Source organism: Planococcus citri, chromosome 4 (genome assembly GCF_950023065.1).
Source record: "Planococcus citri chromosome 4, ihPlaCitr1.1, whole genome shotgun sequence".
NCBI lineage: Eukaryota > Metazoa > Arthropoda > Insecta > Hemiptera > Pseudococcidae > Planococcus > Planococcus citri.
In genome coordinates, this window is record NC_088680.1 from 70,127,036 (window position 1) to 70,151,191 (window position 24,156).

The 24,156-nt window shown below is 35.4% G+C and overlaps 4 protein-coding genes across 5 annotated transcripts; 2 read left to right on the forward strand and 2 right to left on the reverse strand.

Moving 5' to 3' along the window:
- Nucleotides 1–550: 550 nt before the first annotated feature.
- Nucleotides 551–3,047, reverse strand: LOC135845802 (cysteine sulfinic acid decarboxylase-like). 2 transcript variants are annotated; one of them, XM_065364632.1, is made up of 9 exons: nt 2,845–3,047; nt 2,541–2,766; nt 2,249–2,463; nt 1,949–2,180; nt 1,648–1,870; nt 1,426–1,573; nt 1,128–1,353; nt 864–1,052; nt 551–783 (listed from the first exon to the last, which is right to left on the reverse strand). In XM_065364632.1, the coding sequence occupies exons 2-9, from the start codon at nt 2,622–2,624 to the stop codon at nt 610–612; spliced, it is 1,491 nt and encodes a 496-aa protein (XP_065220704.1). In that variant the 5' UTR covers nt 2,625–2,766; nt 2,845–3,047; the 3' UTR covers nt 551–609. The 2 variants fall into 2 exon arrangements, with proteins under 2 accessions (XP_065220704.1, XP_065220703.1); XM_065364631.1 differs by having other exon boundaries at nt 2,541–3,047.
- Uxt (Uxt prefoldin-like subunit) lies at nt 3,048–3,491 on the reverse strand. Its single transcript, XM_065363705.1, has one exon. The coding sequence runs from the start codon at nt 3,489–3,491 to the stop codon at nt 3,048–3,050; it is 444 nt and encodes a 147-aa protein (XP_065219777.1).
- Nucleotides 3,492–4,142: 651 nt separating this feature from the next.
- On the forward strand, nt 4,143–6,986 carry CCT7 (chaperonin containing TCP1 subunit 7). The gene is made up of 10 exons (XM_065360550.1): nt 4,143–4,326; nt 4,520–4,780; nt 4,851–5,009; nt 5,080–5,271; nt 5,345–5,509; nt 5,592–5,725; nt 5,796–5,948; nt 6,015–6,166; nt 6,251–6,439; nt 6,515–6,986. Exons 1-10 carry the CDS (start codon nt 4,324–4,326, stop codon nt 6,739–6,741), a joined length of 1,635 nt encoding a protein of 544 aa, XP_065216622.1. The 5' UTR covers nt 4,143–4,323; the 3' UTR covers nt 6,742–6,986.
- A 3,830-nt stretch (nt 6,987–10,816) lies between these two features.
- On the forward strand, nt 10,817–21,440 carry LOC135845805 (uncharacterized). The gene is made up of 5 exons (XM_065364638.1): nt 10,817–10,976; nt 11,745–11,831; nt 16,970–17,091; nt 18,094–18,232; nt 21,190–21,440. Exons 2-5 carry the CDS (start codon nt 11,771–11,773, stop codon nt 21,291–21,293), a joined length of 426 nt encoding a protein of 141 aa, XP_065220710.1. The 5' UTR covers nt 10,817–10,976; nt 11,745–11,770; the 3' UTR covers nt 21,294–21,440.
- Nucleotides 21,441–24,156: the final 2,716 nt, after the last annotated feature.

Below are 24,156 nucleotides of genomic sequence, written 5' to 3' on the forward strand. Positions count from 1 at the left end.
TATGAACATAATCCTTGGGTAGGAGACCGACCTATGAAATACCCGTACACGTTCTCCGCTAAAATCGCTCAATTCCCCTACGTATATCACTGGAGATATTGTCTACTTGGAAAAAGTTCAGTTTATTCTTTCCTTCTCACCATCCCATTCTTCTATTACATCCAGAAGAAATGTAAGTATTGTTGCCAGACATCTACGTACGCAAATATTTATTCACTCGCTACAATATATGTTTTTTTCGCAGCATATTCGCCGGGTAATGTCGAAGAATGGTTCGGAAAGGACGGAATACGCGCTAGATGGTACACACCGAAACGTCCTGCTGAATACGATTTGTATTAGAAGTCTGCTTTACGAGTAATGCTAGGTTTAATATGAAAAAGAAGAGCCGCGTTTTGCGTTTTAATCTTAATTCTTTGTTCATTTAAATATTCAGTTTAGAATTATATATTACAACACCGTTTGGGCGTCTTTTTGTGTTCGTAATCTCGTAATCTTGGTACACAATTGAAAAAAAAAACTAGTGCTATTGAGACGAAATCAACAAAAATGAGAAGATCGAATGTATTTCTGAAATGTACAAAATTGCTGTCTATTATATGTTCGGCGTTATAAGTCTTGGGCGATTCGTTGAATTTCTGAAAGCAGATAATCGCAATCTGAATCGTTGATCGCTGAACTGCAGCATACGAATCTAAAAAAATTCGGAAAACGTCTCAACGGTTGCCAGTTGATCATCGCAGAACCATTACGTAGCATAATTTCTCCTACTCTGGGAGCAACCTACGTATAAAGTCGACAACGAAATTAACATCGGTAGAAATTCTTAATCGGATGATGAAATTAGCGAAAGATTGCATTACTTTGTCAATTTCTTGATAAATATCGCCTATATTTTGGCCTCGTTGAGCTTCAGGAATGTACCAAAAACAAATATTGATGTAAGAAGGTTCGCAGACCAATTTGAAATTTTCATTTTCTTTTATTCGATTCGTTAAATATTCGGCTCTTTCTAACAAACAATTCACGTGATATTTCACACCTTCGTATCCCTTTAAAAAAAAGGTTGATCATTTCGATTATTTGTAATTCGAACGAGAATTATTGGGTGATTTTTTTCAACGCACTTTCATTTTCCATAACATCCAAAGTTTGAAAACATCTGGTTTACGACCACACTGTATATACGTGTCACCCAAATCGTGACCGGATCCGTAGAATTTATCGTGGAATAGATAAGAGGCACCGAAAGAATGAGCGGATTTCATTAAAAGACCATTTCGAACACATAGTAAAGAGCACTGTTGCGGAACAGCTAAAGTTTTCGAAGGATTCCACACGAAAGAATCTGTCCTGAAAATTAACTATCGCTGTAGAGTTATGAAAATAACGTTGAAGAATGATTTTTAAAACCATTTAACCCACTTTTCAATCCCTTTCAAATGGTGTTTATATTTATCGGAAAATATCGCAGCTCCTCCCCAAGCAGCGTCTACATGGAACCAAAGCTTGTATTTACTACAGATGGCGGCTATTTCTTCGATAGGATCAAAAGTACCTAATACAGTGGTTCCTATAAACGCAAATCATTATTTAAAATGTTTTCAAAAACAATTTCGTACCATGAAAGGTTAAACAATAACGCACCAGCAGTACCAATAACCATAAAAGGATGATAATTCGGTCTCTGGGAATAATTTTCTATCAACTGCAGCAAATGTGCTGTATCCATACGACCAAAATCATCGGTTTTTACAGCTATCACATTTCTTTCACCGATACCCAACAGAGCAGCCATTTTATGTATCGAATAATGAGCGTCTTCGGAAATGAACACGATTAAATGTGCCCCAATATTCATACCGTCTGACTGCGTCACAACAATAATTAACAAGTTTAAACACGTCTAAAACACGATTTCAAAGTGCGACAAAATTTTACTAGTTACTTTGACATCGGGGAATTTCAAATATCGAGCAAGGTTTATGGCGAATCCGTTTGCCAACGAACCTCCTGGACAAAAAATACCTCCGCTTGTTTCAGGATATCCGAATAACGAAGTAATTTCGTTAATTACAAATTTTTCCATCAAAGTGAACAGCGGAGCACCTTCGTAAGTGAAAGTATTCACGTTCAAAATATCCATCAACCACGATCCAAGAAGTCCGTGCATGTCCAAACTGGAAATAAAACATGAATCAGTCGATGAATGGATCACTCTAAAAATTAATATGTAAGTTCCACCTACCCAGCAGAAAATTGATAAAAATATCTAGGGTGTCCCGTCTTGGTGCAATAAGTAATCAGATCTTCGATTAAGCGTAAAATGTCACCTTCGAATGGCTTTTTTTCTATATCGAATGAAAATAATTGTTTCAAATGATCCGGATTTCGATATCGTAGGACAGGTTCTTTACGATCTGTTCCTTCAATAGCTACTTTTCTGATAGACATTTCTATAACCTGAAGTCACATCAAATAGAATGACATAATTATGACAAGTCAATGCCAAACGTTTACGTTAATCACAATATAATTACCTGAATCATGATTTCGAGATGTCGATGGGTGATTTCAGTGACGAAAATATCTTCTGGCGTGAAACCATCTTTGTCTTGAGCCATATCGCAAACGCTGGTTGGAAAAAGTTGACTCGAATTTCGTCGATAGTAACGCACGAACGACGCAACAAAAACGGAATAACGCGTGGATCATTTCCAGTTTAAAATTTAGTACAAACATACTAGGGGAAGCTCTTAATTAGTTCTAAATAGAATACAAAGGATTAAACACATCAATGCTCATTAAAAAGTTTCAAAAATTTTTGATTTCATTCCCACGTACCGGAAACATCGTGTTTAATTGAAGTTATTTAAATTGTCTACTTCGTGCACGAATTTTGTTCGGTAGTAACTAGTAATCGGCTTGAAGGCTTACCGTATACAAAAATAACATTACAAATAGTATAAAAATTAATTTACTAAAACAAACGGAATAAATAAATACAAAGATCGTAAAAACGATTACATCTTAACCTTTACTTTACATCACGTCGGTTTATGGCTATCGTTAAGTTGATTCACATATAGTAACATTAGTTTGATATGAGCTTTTATTTTGGCACTTTTTTCATGCAGAGAATCCTGCCTGTTGGTTAAAAACTTCAGCTTATTTTCGAGAAATTTTAAAGCTTCGACTAATGTGAATTCTAAATAACATCCTTGACCGATATCGAGTAAAATGTGAGATAAATCGTTGACACGAGTTTCCATGAAAAAATTACATCCTATATCCATCATAGTTTTGTATACTTGATTTTTATCTTTGAATTCTTGAAGTAAATTTATGGTCTTTTGCAGTGATTGGTATTCAGCTATGTCTGTATTCACTTCATCTAATTGCGAGCAAATTTTATTCAGATCTGATTTCAATACTTCGTTGATATACGTTTCGTATTTCTCTATTTCAAACAAGACATTTCGTTCTTTCATGATCGCAGTTTGTTGGTTCGTTCTGAAAAGTTGTACATCAAATTATAAGAAACATGTGTGAATAATGAACGAGATGACGAATTATTGCAGACTTACCGAAGTGAAAACTGCAAGGAGCTTATGCCAAAATCTGTCTGATCTGTTGGGAAATATATTTTATCGGAATTGAAAAAGGCACCGGCAAGAAGTACGAAGTTTTTTAATATTCATCAACGAAAGATTGGAAAATTTTTTTGAAAAATAAAAATAAAATTTTTTGATAAGACGATAAGAAATGAGGGAAATTTACAATAGGCAAGTTCCAAATTTGGAGAATTTTTTGATTTTTTCATCTTGCTGCACTGAAGGATTGATGGCGATTTTTGCAACCGGAATTGGGAATCTTTTGTTGAATGTTCAAAATTCACTTTTTAAGTAACTTTTGACCAGATTTTTGCATTTTTTAACATAATTTTCTCAATAAAAAGCTGTTTTTTATCCAAAATTACTATAGTAATGCAGAATTTTGTTTTAAAATAGACAAAAAACGAAATTTTTTATTTTGAATAATCATCGCATTGAATCAACATCACAAACAAAAAGTTCAAGAATCGACTCCTCCACCCAAATTTCATTCCGACGCGCATGCGCACTATCGATCTAACTGCACTATTTTTTTTCAACTACATTCGGCAAATAAATCTAACGTGCTTGTAAAAAATAATACTTTTACGAGTAATATCTAATTTTATAGAATAAAATTGTATAAATTTTGTAAAATCATCGATTATCCTTATTATTTAGTTGTGTATAATCAGTGTAAAGTAATCCTCAAGATTTTAATTCAGTCAAAATGGTAAGTTGAACTTGCTTTGCTATACCGCATTTCATAGAAATAATTACCATCATGGTTCAATTTTTTGCTATATTTTACTTATTCTATCGATGTTCCTTGTAGAAGTTTTCTGGGTAGAGATACTGTCCCCGAAATTTCAACACTTCACCGATGAATCTTATGTTTCATTATGATTTGTATTCGTATGTTCTAGCAACCTCAAATTCTATTGTTGAAAGAAGGTACCGAGGATTCTCAGGGTAAACCTCAACTAGTATCCAATATAAATGCCTGTCAAACAGTAGCTGAAGCAGTACGTACTACGTTAGGACCCCGTGGTATGGATAAATTAATCGTCGGCAGAAATGGACGAACGACCATCTCTAACGACGGTGCCACAATCATGAAATTATTGGATATTGTACATCCAGCTGCCAAAACTCTCGTCGATATTGCTAAATCTCAAGACGCTGAGGTGAATATAACTGAATCGACGTATCTTATTTACCGAAACAGAATCTTAATCATTCATGTTTTGTTTTCAGGTGGGCGATGGAACTACCAGCGTTGTTTTATTGGCTAGTGAATTCTTGAAACAAGAAAAATGCTACGTTGAAGAAGGCGTGCATCCGAGATATATCGTTAAAGCCATCAGAAAAGCAATCTACATCATTGTGAAGCGAATTGATGAATTAGCTCCCAAGGTATATTTCATAACAGTCGAATATAGGGTAATTTTGCAATAGGGTGATGGAGATTTTTTGTTCAATCTAGATCGACAAAGGTCAAGAAGCTGAGTATCGTTCTTTACTTGAAAAGTGCGCAGCTACTGCCTTGAGCTCTAAACTAATTCACCAACAGAAAGACTTTTTCGCTAAAATGGTCGTCGACGCTGTTCTAATGTTGGATGATTTATTGCCTTTGAATATGATCGGTATTAAACAAGTTCAAGGAGGTGCTCTAGAAGTACGTAATGGAAATATCCGAAGAATCGAACTAATTTTGACAAGAACTTGGATTAATATTATTTTTTTTGCAGGATTCTGTTTTAGTCGATGGTGTAGCTTTCAAGAAAACTTTCTCTTATGCCGGTTTCGAGATGCAACCCAAAAATTACTTAAATCCCAAAATTGCTTTACTTAACGTCGAATTGGAATTGAAAGCTGAACGTGATAACGCTGAAATCCGAGTAGATTCAGCCAAAGTAAGTTATCATTACATATATCAAATACTACTATCATTTTGGGTTATTCTTTGTCGCTCATTTATTAACATTTTTTTTGTAGGAATACCAGAAAATCGTCGACGCTGAATGGCAAATACTGTACAATAAATTGGAACTAATACACAAAAGCGGAGCTCAAGTCGTTCTTTCGAAACTTCCCATCGGAGATGTAGCTACTCAGTATTTTGCTGACCGGTAATGTTGATTTCTATCGGGGATACCGGTGTTTTAATTTTTTATTCAATGATGTATTCTCCTATTGTAGAGACATGTTTTGCGCTGGTCGCGTTCCCGATGAAGATTTAAAACGAACATTGAAAGCATGCGGAGGTGCTGTATTAACCACCGTTCACGATTTAAGTGACGCTGTTTTAGGAACTTGCGCTACATTCGAAGAAAAGCAAGTTGGAAGTGAAAGGTACGAGTTACTGCGTAGAAATCTTATTTAAATTCGATCAGTCGAGTAATTAATTCATAATTTCAGATTCAACTTCTTCAAAGGTTGTCCTAATGCTAAAACTTGCACCATCATTTTACGAGGTGGAGCTGAACAGTTTCTCGAAGAAACCGAACGGTCTCTTCACGATGCTATTATGATCGTGAGAAGAATGATTAAAAACGATTCGGTCGTAGCTGGTAAGTATTTTTTTAAATGTAATTTTGATTTGAATCTGAATATGTAGGTTTACTGAACTGACGATACGTAATTGAAATTTATAGGCGGTGGTGCGATTGAAATGCAACTTAGCAAAACTTTGAGAGATTACTCACGTACCGTTGCCGGTAAAGAACAACTGTTGATCGGTGCTATCGCTAAAGCTTTGGAAATCATTCCCAGACAACTATGTGATAACGCCGGTTTCGATGCTACGAATATTTTGAACAAATTGAGGCAAAAACACGCCACGGGTAAGTGCTCTATTCCTGAATACCTAAATTTATTCCAAAATTATCCGTTATAACGTATCTCATTTTATTTTTTAGGAGATTGTTGGTACGGTGTCGATGTTACTAAAGAAGATATTTCCGATAATTTCGCCAAATGCGTCTGGGAACCGGCCATTGTCAAGAAGAATGCTCTAGTAGCTGCTTGTGAAGCTGCCTGTCTTGTTTTATCTGTAGACGAAACGATAAAAAATCCTAAATCGCAGAAGAGTGACGGAGGTGCTCCAAACATGATGGGTAGAGGTAGAGGCGGTAGGCCTATGTAAAAAAATATTCGTTTTTCAATTTTTTTTTTCTTCGTAACGTTTATTGATCTTAACGTTTATTTGCATCGGATTTTTTGTCGTCACCTAACTTATATTACTTCATTTTTTTCGTTGCTACCGGTTCCATTTTGTAATTGTTTTTCTAATTTAAAGTCTTTAAGCCGTTTACTAAATTTTGGAACAATATTACAACGTGTAACGTATTTATTTTATTTTATTAAAATTTTTGTAACTTGATGAAAGAAGTTGAGTTCGTTATTTGTGAAGAGGTTGAGAATTGAAATGGTTGGAATTAATCGTGATTGTAGTTCGAGCTTCGATATTGATCGAGTTAATTTTATTCGAAATTGAGTGAACATTCGTGAAAATGAATTTGGTTGAATATGACCCCGAATAACCGTACTTGTCATATTTCTCTGCGCGTTCGGCGATCGTCTGAGCTTATTATTATTTAAATTTATTTTTATTCGTTGGATTATTATTTTTAAAGAGGAATTTCATATCTTCATCTTCCGTTGATCCCTTCCTTGCTTGAATTCAGTGAGTGATGGCAGAACTTTTGATTTTGTTATATTCAATATTCATAGGCGTTGCTTAGGGATCACTTGGCTGTGATGAATTTTGATTCAATTTTTCTCGTATCCTTACAAATAGAAATGTAATATTTTTAAAATGATTAATCGTTACTTCCGAGTCCTATCTTTCAATCTAATGATAAAAAAAATTTCATAAATTCAATCACGCCTGGAAAAATTGCTTAAAAAATTACCACTACTTATCTAGCCAAGTGTTCCGATTCCCAAGTAATGTTTATGAATATGGCCCTTAGTTTCAGTTTTAGTTTCATTTTTTCCCCCATCAAATTCGTAACATTTTAGAAATTTATTCGAAAACATTAACCATGAACTACCAAAAATCAGTTTTGTTTTTTATAGTTTTTATGCTTTAGTTTTCAGTTTTTCTCATTTCACTTTCAGTTTGAGTTTCGATTTCTTCATTTCAGATTCCATCACTGCATAAATTCAGTTTGTAACCAGGAATCAGTGATGGAAAACTGACACTGAAACTGGTTAAAACAAATTGAAACTGAAACTTGAAGGAGGAAACTGTTTTTTGATGGCTCATTTTTTCCAATAAATTTTTGAAATACGTAATACGAATTTGAAGGGGAGAGGAGACTGATACTGAAACAAGACTGAAACGAAAACCTGAAACTGAAATGCAAAAGTTTTGCCATCGTTTCCACGAATCCGAAAACTTCGAGTTAGGCTTTTGAAGAGTAATTATTGAAAATCTAAATCAGTCTTGACTTGATTAATGATGAAGAATGAAAAAAAATTATATGAATAAAATTGTTGGAATTAAGTATTATTTAAATTGAAAATAATAAAAATTCTATTTTGATAAATACAATAATAATTAATTATAATTTCAATTTTTTCATAATTATTTTAATAACAATATTTTTGTTGATACATTTTTTTTAAATAGTATTATTTTTAATTATTTAATGTTATCAAGTTGAACGCCAATAACGCCTTATTACTTAAAAATATAAAAACCTCCAAAAAAAGCTAGGCTACTACTTTTATTCAATTCATATTTCTTTGAACTTGATGTTATCATTATTGATTAATTTTAAAAAAATTGAAAATCGATAAATCAATGCATTAAGTTCTGCAATTCTTGCAATAATAATTATTGAACAGAATACCATACTTCGGAGTGTTGGACCTGGTCTTCAATGCTCTGTACATTTCACACAATATTCGATTCAAAAATCTGTATGTTTGTCTAAATGAACCGCCATAGATTTCTTATCGGAGTAACGCTTTCTCCGCTCTTAATATGTATTCGCACAGTTAAAGCAGGGTATTTCGCTATAGTCCGGCATATGACAATAGGAGTAATTGCACCCACCCCCCGCCGATCCTCCGGGACAACTTTTTTCTTAAATGGGACATCGTAAGGAACATTTTAAAGCAAACTTGCCGAAAAAAAAGTTGGCCTTACTTACAAAATGGCGGCCATTTTGATTGACAGGTCAGCCGAAATCGCAGATTTTGCGTTTCAAAATAGGACTTGCACGAAATTTTTCAAACCTTACAAAGGTAGATCGAAAGATCATGCAAAAATTTATCACCTGTCGAAATTTCAAGTGCTAAAGTGCGTTTTTTGATTTTTGGTGAATTTTTGAAAATCGAACTTAGGCCAAAAATGAGGGGAAAAAATCAAAATTTTACCAAATTGATCCAGAAAGCTGAAATTTGGGATATGCCCTATTTTCGATATGCCAATACGATTGGAAATGATTTCAACCCGTTTTGAGCAGTTTTGGAGCCTCTAACAGATTTTTGAAACTCGAAATTCCCACAAAATTCCATCAAATTGGAGCTGTAGAGCTGAAATTTATTCTAAAAACTGATTTCAATACGCTACGAAATCGACTGCTGGTGGATTTCAAGTCGTTTTGAAGCCTCCAGCGACCTTTTGAAAATTCCTGAAGCCTCCAGCTGATTTTTGAAACTTGAAATTCCCACAAAATTCCGTCAAATGGAGATGGAAAGCTGAAATTTACTCTACACTCCAATTTTAACACCCTCTGAAGACGACTTCAGGTGGGTTCAAGTCATTTTAGAGCCTCCGGCGACTTTTTTGAAAATTACTGGAGCCTTCAGTAGATTTTTGAAACTTGAAATTCCCGCAACATTAATTTATCAAATGGAGTTGGCAAGCTGAAATTTACTTCGCAGAGTACATGGTGGTTTCAAATGGTTTTGAAGCTTCCAGCTACTTTTAGGAAATTTCAATTTTCCAAAGAAACGCCATATAACCTTTCAAAAAGTCGCTGGAGGTTTCAAAACGACTTGAAATCCACCAGCAGTCAACTTCGTAGCGTATTGAAATTAGTTTGCAGAATGAATTTGGACTCTCCATTTCAGTTTGATGAAATTTTGTGAAAATATAAAGTTTCAAAAATCTACTGGAGGCTCCAGTAATTTTCAAAAAAGTCGCTGGAGGCTCTAAAATGACTTGAACCCACCTGAAGTCGTCTTCAGAGTGTGTTAAAATTGGAGTGTAAGGAAATTTCAGTTTTCCGTCTCCATTTGATGAAATTTTGTGAAACTCTAAATTTTCAAAAATCTACTGGAGGCTCCAGTAATTTTCAAAAAAGTTGCTGGAGGCTCCAAAACGACGTAAAATCCACCAACAGTCGACTTCGTAGCGCATTGAAATTAGTTTTTAGAATAAATTTCAGCTTTACAACTCCAATTTGATGGAATTTTGTGGGAATTTCGAGTTTCAAAAATCTGCTGGAGGCTCCAGAACTGCTCAAAACAGTTTGAAACCGTTTCCAATCGATTTGGCATGTCGAAAATAGGGTATATCCCAAATTTCAGCTTTCTTGGTCAATTTGGTAAAATTTTGATTTTTTCCCTTATTTTTGGCCTAAATTCAATTTTCAAAAATTCACCAAAAATCGAAAAACGCACTTTAGCACTTGAAATTTTGACAGGTGATGAATTTTTGCATGATCTTTCGATCTACCTTTGTAAGGTTCGAAAAGTTTTGTGCAAGTCCTATGTTGAAACGCAAAATCTGCGATTTCGGCTGACCTGTCAACCACTACTTGTTCTCCAAGTAAAACAGTCAAATTCGGAGCTACCGGAAGACATTCCAGTTTTTAAATATTGAAAAAATGGACGACTGACAATTCGCCAAGCCAATAACACCATGGGTAAACTTCAATATATTTTCCAAGTCAATCGGTAAAATACCTATCATATCCATTCTTATAAAAATAGAAAAATTAATCACTTTCAACATTCATATTAGGGGAAAAATTGAAAACACATGAAATATTTTCATACCTGTAGAACTTCTAGCAGCGTCTGAAATAGCTTTAGCCTCAGCTGAATCCATCACGATTTCTTCCAGCTCGTCCAATTTTTCTTCAGATAGCTCCTTCCTATTTCCCCACTTTAGCATACAGGTAATTATCCGGAACAATTTGATATAATTCCGGGAAGTGATAAGAATACCATTCCCTAAGGGAATAATGGTAACCCAGAACCATATGACATAGATACGTCGCGTGTTGTCAATATTTTCATGTCTTTTTTTACATACCTATAAATAAGGTTCTTTTGAAGTAGGTACATACATATTTCTACATCGCGTCAATTTTTTCTAAATCTGTGTTGCAGTTTTTATGGACTGAATTTTATATCTCGGTAAGTTGATATTTTTCAATTAAAACAAGCCATCTGCTACTCTCCGATTGCAAGAGAGTTTTTACATTTTGCTTTTTACTTATTGGTTGCTCTTAATAATTAATACTTAATGCTTTTTTAAAATTATTATTCAAACAACTCTCTATGGCATGATACATTTTTCAATTTCTTACAAAAAAACAAAGACGAAACAAAAATGAAAGAGCTTGGTTTTTTTCATTTTCATGTGCGGAGTTGACATTTTTTTATTTCAAAATTTTAAAATTTTAATGGTGGTTTTTTAGAAATTCCAATTTTGAAAGAGAAAAGCCAAAAGGTCCGAACCAACCGAGGGCAAAAAATTTCGAAAATTTGTATTTTCATTCTTAGATGTAAAAGCAATGCTTTTTTTCATGTGATTAAGTAGTATGATTATTTTTTTATTTTTGAAAATTTTACCTATAAATTGAATGATGGTTTTGCCGAAATTCCAAGTTCTAAAAAAATACAAGGCACTGAAGGCAGCTTTCAAAAATTTTATTTTGGAGAAATAAAAAAAAAGTTTGTGTTTCATGCGAAGAGTTCCTTTTTTTATTTAAAAATTTGGAGCTAGAATAATTGATTGTTAGATAGTTTGATTTTGAAAAAGAACTGACAGCCCCCCCCCTTAGTTTTGTCCCTGGGTGTGATATAGTGAATGGTGTAGGTAATTACTAATTAGGTAAATACTTACATTTTCTCTAGGAACACACGACAGATCCATCTCATATCAACGGATTCTTTTTTCAGGTTATCTGTAATTCAAAAATACAAGGATGATGCGAAACTCATTTGTTTTACTGATGATATTGATTGCATATTCAGCATATTCTTCTGGTGAGTACTACCCCAACACTACCCAACCAGATGTTTTTAATAGGGAAGAGCGGGGCGCGGGGTGACGTCACAAGGTGTATAAATGGTTGCCGGCTGCCTCAGTTCGCCGTCCGAATTGGAGGCGGATAACAACAGAAAACGAAGCTTAGAAGCATACTAAAAATGAATTTTCCCCTCCCATTTTTCTACGAAATGAGGGGGTTTTGAAAATTTTAGGTTCGGACATGAACTAAAGCCAATGACATTTCCTATCGATTGGTACAGATTTTTTTCAATTTCATACAGAAATGACGATTTTAACATTTGCATAACAAGGGAACCTCTTGAGGTGTCCGCCTCCGATTTGAACGGGACTGCCATTTTTGGAAAGAGCATGTTCTAAATCCCCCAAATCCAAATTTTCAGCTGCCCAAGTTCATTTTTCGAATTTTGGCGAATTTTTGAAAATTCAAAATTGACTGTTTTTGGCGATTTATGCTTTTTTAAAAAAAGTACGTACATGACCAATAAAAATGGTCAACATAAGTCCCAAAACTAATATTAATTCCCCAAATCCAAATTTCACCATTTCCAGCCATTCTGGAGCCTCCATCGCTATTTTTAAATTTCTCCAGAATTTTGAATTTGCTCCATAAGGCGTGAATATGCAATTGGGCAGCTAAAAATTGAGTTGCGTGTTATACTCGATCTGTTTAACGAGTTTATTCACATTTCAGTCGATTTTGGGGCGGACACCTCAAGAGTGGTTTTTTGACCAGCCTTTTTCAAATAAAAAATCCAAAAAAATCAGAAGTTTTCCATTTGCGAGGAAATTTTTGAAATTTGCACGAATCGCCGTATTTTGTCCACAACTAACCTCCCGAGGCCGAATTCCGCCATTTCCCACCGATCTGGAGCCTCCAGCGCGATTTTTAAATTTCTCCAGAATTTTCAATTTGCTCCAGAAGGCGTGAATATGCAATTGGGCAGCTAAAAATCGAGTTGTGTGTTATACTCGATCTGTTTAACGAGTTTATCCACATTTGAGTTGCCCAAATAATTGCATATTCACGCCTTCTGGAGCAAATTCAAAATTCTGGAGAAATTTGAAAGTAGCGCTGGAGGTTCCAGAATGGCTGGAAATGGTGAAATTTGAATTTGGGGAATTAATATTAGTTTTGGGACTTATTATCACCATTTTTATTGGTCAATTACGTACTTTTTAAAAAAAGCATAAATCGCCAAAAACAGTAAATTTTGAATTTTCAGAAATTCGCCAAAATTCGTAAAATGAACTTGGGCGGCTGAAAATTTGGATTTGGGGGTTTTAGAATATGCTCTTTCCAAAAATTGCGGTCCCGTTCAAATCGGAGGCGGACTCCTCAAGAGGTTCCCTTGTAAGTATTCTTGATTTTTATTGACAGATTTTTATGCATAGGTAAAAAGTTGAAAAAACGCCTTCACTCGGTGAAATTAACTCATCACAAAAGAATCATAATTCGAAAAAATTCAAAAAATAAACAAGTTTTAATTTTTTTGATGTGAGTGTGATTTTTATAAACTTTTTCATGAAATACGTCAGAAAGAGGTCAGAATAAGACAACTGAATAAATTTAAACTTTTTTTAATGTTTGGGATTGAAAACTGAATTTTTTTCGAATTTTGATTTTGTTTTGAGAAGTTCATTTTATCGAGTGAAAGGGTTTTTTCAACTTTTTCAACGGATACGTGAAAATAGGGGTCAAATGGGTCAACTTTACCAATCAAAACTTTGTTTTATGTTTTAAATAAAAAATTCGCATTTTTTCGCAAACTTTAAATTTTTTTAAATCGACTTTGCGACAACTTACCATCCTAATTTTTTAATACGTTGTTCAGCATGAACAGTTGTCCGTAATATATTTTTTTCAGAATTTTTGAGAGTCGGAACGATATGAAAACTACGTTTCGAAACTTTTTGAGCTAATTTTTTGTACGAAAAAAAGTGGCAACACTGATTTTTATGACATCACCAAAAAGCCTTTCAAAACTCCTAACTATGGGGAAAAGTTCCATTTTGGTAGGTATCGCGGTTATCGAGCAATCCACTGCTGAAATGGATGATATTTTAGGTTCACTGAAAACTTTGACACCCCCTGGCTGCCTTTAAAAATGGGCTAGAGGGCTGCGATTTGCGCCATTGGTCATCCCTTCGGAAGGTCTTTCCACACGAAAAATTTCAAAAAAATCGCCGAACCCACCTACCACTTGTTGGTTAGGGTGGTCCTTATTTTATCGAAGTTGGAATTTTCTTGCTCCCACCCCCCAAAGTTGTTCCATTTGATGGAAAAATAAATCCTACGAAGTTTCAACCCCCTACGTAAAAAAAAAGTGGTGCCGAATGCCCCCCAATTTTTCAAAAAAATTGAAAAATAGAAAATGATGCAATTTTTTTAAATTGTTGATTGTTTTCAATCTATTGCACCCCCATATTCCCCCTTTGAACCAAAACAGCCCCCAGAAATTTTTTATCCCCCTCCCTTGTGAGAAAACAGTAATTTGCTATTTTGCCATACCTAGGTATTGGGGTGGAGTGGAAAAATGTATAGTCTCAATTTCGCTGAAATTGAAGTATGTTGGAGATTGTGAGTTGAAATGACCCCGAAAAAATTTTCAGCCCCCCACGTGCCCCTGCGGTGGAACTGTGGCCCCCAAAGTAGGGCCATTTTGGGGGAAAACCCTGTTTTTTGAATTCAAAAGTACTAATACTTACCCATTTTTTCCGAAAACAAGTAGCATTCAAAAGGTGCGATTTGAGATGATGAATCGAATGGCGTAATCGGTTTTTTGATTTGACCCCCGCTAACCCCTCCAAAAAACGCTTGAAAAGTCGCAAATCGGCGGTTTTTTGCTATTTTAATTGAATTTTAAAAAGTAGAAGAGATCTTTTTTCAAATATTTCGATAGTTAGGGGAGGAAGAAAGGCGGGTAAGAAAGGGGATTAGAATTCATTCAAGTTGGAATTTTTCAGGTCCACAATCCTCATTTTCAGAGACAACTGGAAAAAATTGCAAAAAAACAAAACTCTGAGAAAAAATGGAAGAAAAATTTGAAAATTCAATTTAAAAAAATAAGCACCTTGTTTCATTTTTGGGAACAAATTACAACTTTTTTTTTGAAGGCACATAACATAATTTTGGCAAAAGAAATTGTGGCTCTTAAAAAAAATAACATATTATTTTATGGCACTTTTGCTAAAAAAGCAGGATTTTTTAAGTAATTTTAACATTGAGTGACATTTTTTTACGATTCTGGCAAAAGAACAAGAATCTTGACCAAAGGTCAAATTTTATAGATGTTCTGTCAGAAAATCAAGATTTATGAGAATTTTCGCAAATCAAGTGAGAATTTTAGACAATTCTGGCAAATAGGGGAAACAGTTTTGGCAATTTTGACCAAAGGCAAAATTTTATGGCAGCTTAAAGTAAAAAATGAAAAAAACATTATTTTTTGAACTTTTTTTTGGAAATTGTTTTTGGGAATCTGGGGCTCAAGGGTAGCGCCAAATGAAATTTTTGTAAGAACCAAAATTTAGAAAATTCTCCAAGAAACAACTTTTATTCCATGATTTTTCTTGTTGGAATTTAAGGTGGTAGGGAAGTTTTGAATGTGAGGGGTGCCTTCAAGAAAGGGGGAGAAGTGGAAATTGGAATACGAGCTAAATTCATATCATCATGTGTTTCAATGTGAAAAGTAATAAACAGTCATAAAATTACGTTATAAGTCAAGATCGACTGTATTATTTTTTTCAATTAAAATAGCAGAAAACCGCCGATTTGCGACTTTTCAAGCGTTTTTTGGAGGGGGTAGCGGGGGTCAAATCAAAAAACCGATTACGCCATTCGATTCATCATCTCAAATCGCACCTTTTGAATGCTACTTGTTTTCGGAAAAAATGGGTATTGGTACTTTTGAATTCAAAAACAGGGGTTTCCCCCAAAATGGCCCTACTTTGGGGGCCACAGTTCCACCGCAGGGGCACGTGGGGGGCTGAAAATTTTTTCGGGGTCATTTCAACTCACAATCTCCAACATACTTCAATTTCAGCGAAATTGAGACTATACATTTTTCCACTCCACCCCAATACCTAGGTATGGCAAAATAGCAAATTACTGTTTTCTCACAAGGGAGGGGGATAAAAAATTTCTGGGGGCTGTTTTGGTTCAAAGGGGGAATATGGGGGTGCAATAGATTGAAAACAATCAACAATTTAAAAAAATTGCATCATTTTCTATTTTTCAATTTTTTTGAAAAATTGGGGGGCATTCGGCACCACTTTTTTTTTACGTAGGGGGTTGAAACTTCGTAGGATTTATTTTTCCATCAAATGGAACAACTTTGGGGGGTGGGAGCAAGAAAATTCCAACTTCGATAAAATAAGGACCACCCTATTGTTGGTCCAATTGACGTGGAATGACCCTTGTAGGAAAAAAGTTGAATGAATTAAAAGCGTCTGAAAATGAAAAATTATGCCAAGGGAAATTTTTGAATTCCTCTTGGTCGCTTCAGTCATTTAATATTTTTTCTAAAGGTCGTGTAGAAAAGTTGAGTACACCACCAATGTGTTCCTGAGACTTCAGGCTACAAGTTGAGCACACAAGCTACTTATGTAATAAGTGAACTAATCTCGGCGCTAGAGCGAGCAGTCCATGAAAGTTTCACTACTGTTTACTCTCACGACCTGAGATCTTTTCATCTCTCATTCCAAATCGAAATTTCACTAACTTCTAGTCATCATATCACCATCATAAACATATAATCTTAAAACCAAAAGTTCAAGTTTCCATTCGTGTATTTACAATCCCTGTAGGTAAGTCCAAATACATTTCGATTTCTATCGCTGCGTGAGGGCGAAATGTGACTAATTTTCCGGACGACCCTAGTAAGAATTCTAGATTTTTCAGGTAGGATGTAGGTAGGGAAGTACGTACCTATACTTAGCCACATACAAACTCAGCATTGGTACACTCTCCGCAGATAATGAATAAGTACCTAGAAATACTGTTGCTAATTGTCTCATTTTTAGAAAAATATGGTTGAGAATCCTACACACTCGCCTATGAATTCTTAGTACATATTAACAAATCCTAATATTAGTGCCTTTAATGTTATTTTTTCAGGAGTTATGATGTCTTACGAAAATACTACTGTTCTCCATTACACTCCGAAAGAAAACATCTCTATTACCTGTACTGGTACAGGCGAAGACACAGTCACATGGATACCTGAAGATATAGTGAAAGTAAGCATTTAAAACACTTTAAAACACGAGTACCTAGTGCAGTATCTACCTCCTCCCATTTTCAATTTAAAAGTTTTGGAATTACGAAAATCTGGATAAAATGCTCTTAAAAGTCTGGCTAGTTTTTTTGAGAAAGTTTACCAGGGGTGCTATGGGGGGCTTCAAAAGAAGACTGAAATTTTTCATCCCCGAATTCCAAATTTGACCCCCCTCCTCTTTTTGAAGGCCAAATTCTTTTTGCACCTTTTCGAGGTGCCCTCGAGGACTGAAATTAAAAGTGGGCTTTTATCGGTGTCCCAACGAAGTGCTCCCCCACATTTTCAGCATTTTTCGTCAATTTTTAGAAGTTTTGGAATTGCGAAAATCTGGAAAAAATGCTCTTGGAAGTGTTTATTAGCAAAGTTGTAAAATCTAAAATTTCAAATAATATGCATACCTACGGAGCTGAAATTTTCACCCGTAGTTTTAAGGGGCTTGAAAAGAAGACTCAATTTTTTTTAGCCCCAAATTCTAAATTTTAACCCCCTTTTTGGGGCTCAATTTTTTTGGACCTCTTCGAGGTGCCCTCGAGGTCTGAAATTGAAGGAGGCTTCAATCGGATTGCAAAAAATTTGAAAGAAATATTCGCATAGTCTTTGAAAATCCAAAATTTGAAATACAGTAGAACCTCGTCGATTATCCGACTAAAAAAGTGCATCCGACTTCTTCTGATTAATAAATTTTCTCCTGGACTGAATTAACATGCCCAATAGCAATGTCTATGCCGATTTCAATGTAAATTTTGATCCATCCACATCCCTTACTTTTGGAACCCTCATGTCGATGTTAATTCCGCCCTTGTTTTGGGCAAAGTGTTGATGTATTTTTTTTGTATGATACCCCGTATATTGATTTCAAACCCCCCCCAGCAGTGCGGGGGGGGGGTCAAGTTATGCTACTGTACTCTAAATAAGAATTCTAACCCCGGAAAATTGTGATGTTCCTTTTTGTTTTTGTTTTCAGGGTAATTACACCATACATGCACAGACTCCATACAGACAACTCCTTGAAATAAGAAACGCTTCAGTTTTTCATGCTGGGACATACTACTGCGTTTCAACAAAGGACAGCGAGAATTCCATGTGGATTGATCTCTTACCTGGTAAGGCTAGGTACCTGAGTTTTCAATTTTTTAGGATTTAACTAAAAAATGTTGAATTCTAAATGCTTCAGCTTCATAACATATCTACATGTCACAATAAGGAAGGTTTTAAAACAAAAATTAGGGAAATCCGTCCACTTTTCAAAAATTTGAAGGGGGCAGAGACAGAGTTGGATTGTAGAATGTAGAATGTAAAATATAAGGTAGAATAATGTAAAATATGTAGGTATATAATGTATTATAATTAATACATGTAGGTACATAGTACATACCTAATAATACACATACTTGGTACTTTGTGGTGCGCAAGTCTTTCGTGGTAATTATTGTGGTGCCCGCGTACATAGAGGACCACACATAGGGTCCCCAGAAATATCGTGAACCACAAAAAAAGTTTTCTGCTAAACATTTTGGTTGGTCACAGTGAATGATAATAATGATAGCACATGATTATAGTTATTGGACTGGAGAGATAACATTCCACCAATCATAATTGCCAACCTATATTTTTAATGAAACATTTTCTTTGAGGTTCGCGATATTTCTGGGCACCCTGTACATTATACCTTGCGAGTGATAATAGTCCGGCATATGACAATAGGAGTAATTGCACCCCCCCCCGCCGATCCACCGGGACAACTTTTTTCCTAAAGGGGACATCCTAAGGAACATTTTAAAGCAAACTTGCTCAAAAAAAAGTTGGCCTTACTTACAAAATGGCGGCCATTTTGATTGACAGGTCAGCCGAAATCGCAGATTTTGCGTTTCAACATAGGGCTTACACGACAGTTTTCAAACTTTACAAAGCTAGATCGAAAGATCATGAAAAAATTTATCACTTGTCAAAATTTCAATTGCTAAAGTGCGTTTTTCGATTTTTGGTGAATTTTTGAAAATTGAATTTAGGCCAAAAATAAGGGAAAAAATCAAAATTTTACCAAATTGACCCGGAAAGCTGAAATTTGGGATATACCCTATTTTCGACATGCCAAATCGATTGGAAAAGGTTTCGACCCGATTTGAGCAGTTCTGGAGCCTCCAGCAGATTTTTGAAACTCGAAATTCCCACAAAATTCTATCAAATCGGAGCTGTAAAGCTGAAATTTATTCTAAAAACTAATTCCAATACACTACGAATTACTGCAGGTAAATTTCAAGTCATTTTGGAGCTTCCAGCAACTTTTTGAAAATTCCTGAAGCCTCCAGCAGATTTTTGAAACTTTAAATTTTCACAAAATTTCATCAAATCAGATGGAAAGCGAAAATTTACGATACAATCCAATTTTAACACCCTCTGAAGACGACTTCAAGTGGGTTCAAATCATTTTGGAGCCTCCAGCGCCTTTTTGAAAATTACTGGAGCCTCCAGTAGATTTTTGAAACTTGAAATTCCCGCAACATTTTACCAAATGGAGTTGGCTAGCTGAAATGTACTCCGTAAACTAATTTCAATACGATATGAAGTCGACTACATGGTGGTTTCAAATGGTTTTGAAGCTTCCAGCTACTTTTTGGAAATTTCAATTTTCCAAAAAACACCATACGACCTCTCAAAAAGTGGCTGGATGCTTCAAAACGACTTGAAATCCACCAGCAGATGACTTCGTAGCGTATTAAAATTACTTTCTATTTTAACACCCTCTGAAAACGACTTCAGGTGGGTTCAAGTCATTTTAGAGCCTCCAGCGACTTTTTTTGAAAATTACTGAAGCCTCCAGTAGATTTTTGAAACTTGAAATTTCCCCAAAATGTTATCAAACCAAGATGGAGAGTCGAAATTCATTCTGCACACTAATTTCAATACGCTACGAAGTTGACTGCTGGTGAATTTCAAGTCTTTTTGGAGCCTCCAGCAACTTTTTGAAAAGTTGTATGACGTTTTCTTGGAAAATTGAAATTTCCTAAAAGTAGCTGGAAGCTTCAAAACCATTTGAAACCACCATGTAGTCTGCGAAGTAAATTTCAGCTTGCAAACTCCATTTGATAAATTAATGTTGGGGAAATTTCAAGTTCCAAAAATCTGCTAGAGGCTCCAGTAATTTTCAAAAAAAGTCGCTGGTGGCCCTAAAATTACTTGAACCCACCTAAAGTCGTCTTCGGGGGGTGTTAAAATTGGAGTGTAGAGTAAATTTCAGCTTTCCATCTCCATTATTGATGAAATTTTGTGAAAATTATAAGTTTCAAAAATCTGCTGGAGGCTTCAGGAATTTTCAAAAAGTCGCTGGAGGCTCCAAAACGACTTGAAATCCACCAGCAGTCGACTTCGTAGCGTATTGAAATTAGTTTTTAGAATAAATTTCTGCTTTACAGCTCCAATTTGATGGAATTTTGTGGGAATTTCGAGTTTCAAAAATCTGCTGGAGTCTCCAAAACTGCTCAAAACGGGTTGAAACCGTTTCCAATCGATTTGGCATGTCGAAAATAGGGTATATCCCAAATTTCAGCTTTCTTGGTCAATTTGATAAAATTTTGATTTTTTCCCTCATTTTTGGCCTAAATTTGATTTTCAAAAATTCACCAAAAATCAAAAAACGCACTTTAGCACTTGAAATTTCGACAGGTGATAAATTTTTGCATGATCTTTCGATCTACCTTTGTAAGGTTTGAAAAATTTTGTGCAAGTCCTATGTTGAAACGCAAAATCTGCGATTTCGGCTGACCTGTCAATCAAAATGGCCGCCATTTTGTAAGTAAGGCCAACTTTTTTTTTGGCAACTTTGCTTTAAAACGTTCCTTAGGATGTCCCCTTTAAGAAAAATGTTGTCCCGGAGGATCGGCGGGGGGGGGGGGGGGTGCAATTACTCCTATTGTCATATGCCGGACTATAAAGTTACATCTCAAAATAGTGAAATTTTACAGGAGAGCAATTGTAATTTTCTTTTTATTAAAAACTTGATTCGGGAGAAATATGGTTTTAACCTGACAAAAATAAATATTCTCTATTATTTCTGTTTCAGAGTATCCCGCTTTTAAAAATACCCATCCCCACAGAGTTTACGTAACTTCACTTTCACACCCAGAGGAAGGTCGTTGGATGAATGAATACGGCGATTATGAATAAACAACTTCAAGGAATCAAAAACAATGACATCATTGCATTTAATATACCTTGGTAGGTCTAATGATAAGAATTTGAGTGTAAGGCGTATCATCATTTGTATCAATTTACTTGACTAATAAAACTATAAAGAATCTGCATGTAACGTCATATTGTGTTGTACCAATCTATGTAGTTGATAACTTTGTTAGGTATGTATCTACCTAGTACTGAGTCCATACAGTAATTTCTTCAATCAGAATACATACTTTTCTCTTTCCTCAGGTGGAAGGTCTATGCAGTCAGGTATTTCCATATATTATGTCTCTTCTTCCAACTCTCCATTCTGGAAAGCAGTAGTCACATCTAATTGAATCGGTGAGAAAAGAAAGGGACCTGGAAAATTTTTTTTTAACGCATATACAGTATGACACAAAAGTAGTGTTCGGTGGCATTTATTTCTAAGTGGAAAGAGCTAGAGAGATGAATGAAGCGGCGTTGAGTAGGGAAAAATAAGAGCTTTCAAAAGCAACCTTGAAAATTTCAGGCCCATGCACAGGGTGTCCACAAATTGAAAAACCGGTTTGGTCAAAAAAATTCAAACTGGTTTTTATTGGCGCAATGTATTCTACACACTAAGGCGACAAAAACGTGATATGAATTTTTTGAAACCGGTTCCGATCACCGAAAATGGTTCAATTTTTCACGCTCTACAACTTTTGTTTCAAGCATTTTTCTCTATCTTCAATTTTTAGGTGACTGACAAAAACTGGTTGCTAAATGCTAACCAATGAACCAGTTTTAAAAAGTGATTAGACAGAATTGTGTAACTTTTCACGCTCTACAACTTTTGTTTCAAGCTTTTTTCTCGATCTCCAATTTTTAGGTAATTTTGATAACTGGTTGCAAATTAATAAACCGGTTTCATAATCCGATCAGCGAAAATGGTTCAATTTTTCACGCTCTACAACTTTTGTTTCAAGCATTTTTTTCTATCTTCAATTTTTAGGTGATTGTCAAAAACTGGTTTTTAAATGCAAAACAATGAACCGGTTTCAAAATGTGATTAGACAGAATTGTGTAATTTTTCACGCTCTACAACTTTTGTTTCAAACTTTTTTCTCTATCTTCAATTTTTGGGTATTTTTTGTTAACCGGTTGCAAATTAACGAACCGGTTTCAAAAAATTCATATCACGTTTTTGTCGCCTTAGTGTGTAGAATACATTGCGCCAATAAAAACCAGTTTGAATTTTTTGACCAAACCGGTTTTTCAATTTGTGGACACCCTGTGCATGGGCCTGAAATTTTCAAGGTTGCTTTTGAAAGCTCTTATTTTTCCCTACTCAACGCCGCTTCATTCATCTCTCTAGCTCTTTCCACTTAGAAATAAATGCCACCGAACACTACTTTTGTGTCATACTGTATATGTGGGTTTTGAAATATGGCGGATCGACTGGTGATGTCAGATTTCCGCAAAACTGCCGAGAAAGTGGTATTTGGGCGCATAAAAAGGGCGGGTCTACATTGATGACTTTTTAAATTAAATTTTTTGAATTCCTTGAAAAATAAGTAAATAACAAACATTTTTAAGGAAACCATTTTTTGAAATTCAAGTTCATCTCTGTGCTGAAAAAAGACGAAAAAATTAACAACTTCGGCAGAACGTTTTACAGCTCACAGGGTTTCTGGTCAATTTAAACGAGATAGCAGTCTAAGTGATGTACTTAGATGTAGAATCGAACCCCGCAAAATTTAGCCTAAAAAAAATCCGTGGAACAATGCTTTTTAGCTTTTGGTACTTTGAGATGGGGTATTTTAACCAGCAAGGGAGGATGGTGTGAATCTTCTCTCTCCAACAGGAACTCTCCTTTCTGCACAGAGATCAGAGGTAGACTAGTGATGGCAAGATCCAAAAATTTGTCTTGAGCATTTGGAACTGGGTTCACCTGTTCAAGTTGACCCACCTGAATGAACTGTAGCATGTCTCAGACTTTGCTATTATTAGTGAGGGGCTGGGATTGCATATACTCCAATATGTTGTTGAAATCGCCTAGTATAATTTTGTTACACTGGCATCGAATTGGGGAGAAGGAAATTGCATTGTATATGGTTTGCTGGGTAGATCCTGAGGTATTGGGAGGAATGTAGATCACACCAATCTATGCGTCATGGAAAGTATTAGGTTGTGTCGACTTGTTTAGTCTTCAGCTCTAACTATACATACTTGGCCGATTTTGTAAACCTGGTGACTTCAGGTGAATCCTGGTGACTGATTCGCCAGAAGTCACCAGAATTCACCAGAACGTTGAAAACACATATTTCATACTCTAGTGACTTTTTGGTGAAAGAAGTGACCTTATTTGGGCAATTTTGTAAACCTGGTGACTTTTGGTGAATCCTGGTAACTGATTCACCAGAAATCACCAGAACGCTGAAAACTCATATTTCATACCCTGGTGACTTTTTGGTGAAAGAAGTGACATTATTTGAACGATTTTGTAAACCTGGTGACTCCTGGTGAATCCTGGTGACTGATTCACCAGAAGTCACCAGAATTCACCAGAACGTTGAAAAGTCATATTTCATACCCTGGTGACTTTTTGGTGAAAGAAGTGACATTATTTAGGCAATTTTGTAAACCTGGTGACTTTTGGTGAATCCTGGTGACTGATTCACCAGAAGTCACCAGAATTCACCAGAACGTTGAAAAGTCATATTTCATATTCATACCCTTGTGACTTTTTGGTGAACAAAGTGACATTATTTGAGCAATTTTGTAAACCTGGTGACTTCTGGTGAATCCTGGTGACTGATTCACCAGAAGTCACCAGAATGTTGAAAAGTCATATTTCAAACCCTTATGACTTTTTGGCGAAAAAAGTGAC

What these genes read in the sequence shown, in the direction of transcription:
- LOC135845805 (XM_065364638.1), top strand. Translation starts at nt 11,771, where the DNA reads ATGATGCGAAACTCATTTGTTTTACTGATGATATTGATTGCATATTCA. An exon ending in TACCTGAAGATATAGTGAAA is followed by an intron (nt 17,092 to 18,093) that starts GTAAGCATTTAA and finishes TTTTGTTTTCAG; the next exon opens with GGTAATTACACCATACATGC. An exon ending in GTGGATTGATCTCTTACCTG is followed by an intron (nt 18,233 to 21,189) that starts GTAAGGCTAGGT and finishes TTTCTGTTTCAG; the next exon opens with AGTATCCCGCTTTTAAAAAT.
- Uxt (XM_065363705.1), bottom strand. Translation starts at nt 3,491, where the DNA reads ATGAAAGAACGAAATGTCTTGTTTGAAATAGAGAAATACGAAACGTAT.
- LOC135845802 (XM_065364632.1), bottom strand. Translation starts at nt 2,624, where the DNA reads ATGGCTCAAGACAAAGATGGTTTCACGCCAGAAGATATTTTCGTCACT. An exon ending in TTTTATCAATTTTCTGCTGG is followed by an intron (nt 2,181 to 2,248) that starts GTAGGTGGAACT and finishes TTTTATTTCCAG; the next exon opens with TTTGGACATGCACGGACTTC. An exon ending in CATTTGAAAGGGATTGAAAA is followed by an intron (nt 1,354 to 1,425) that starts GTGGGTTAAATG and finishes GTTAATTTTCAG; the next exon opens with GACAGATTCTTTCGTGTGGA.
- CCT7 (XM_065360550.1), top strand. An exon ending in CTAAATCTCAAGACGCTGAG is followed by an intron (nt 4,781 to 4,850) that starts GTGAATATAACT and finishes TTTTGTTTTCAG; the next exon opens with GTGGGCGATGGAACTACCAG. An exon ending in AAACGATTCGGTCGTAGCTG is followed by an intron (nt 6,167 to 6,250) that starts GTAAGTATTTTT and finishes TGAAATTTATAG; the next exon opens with GCGGTGGTGCGATTGAAATG.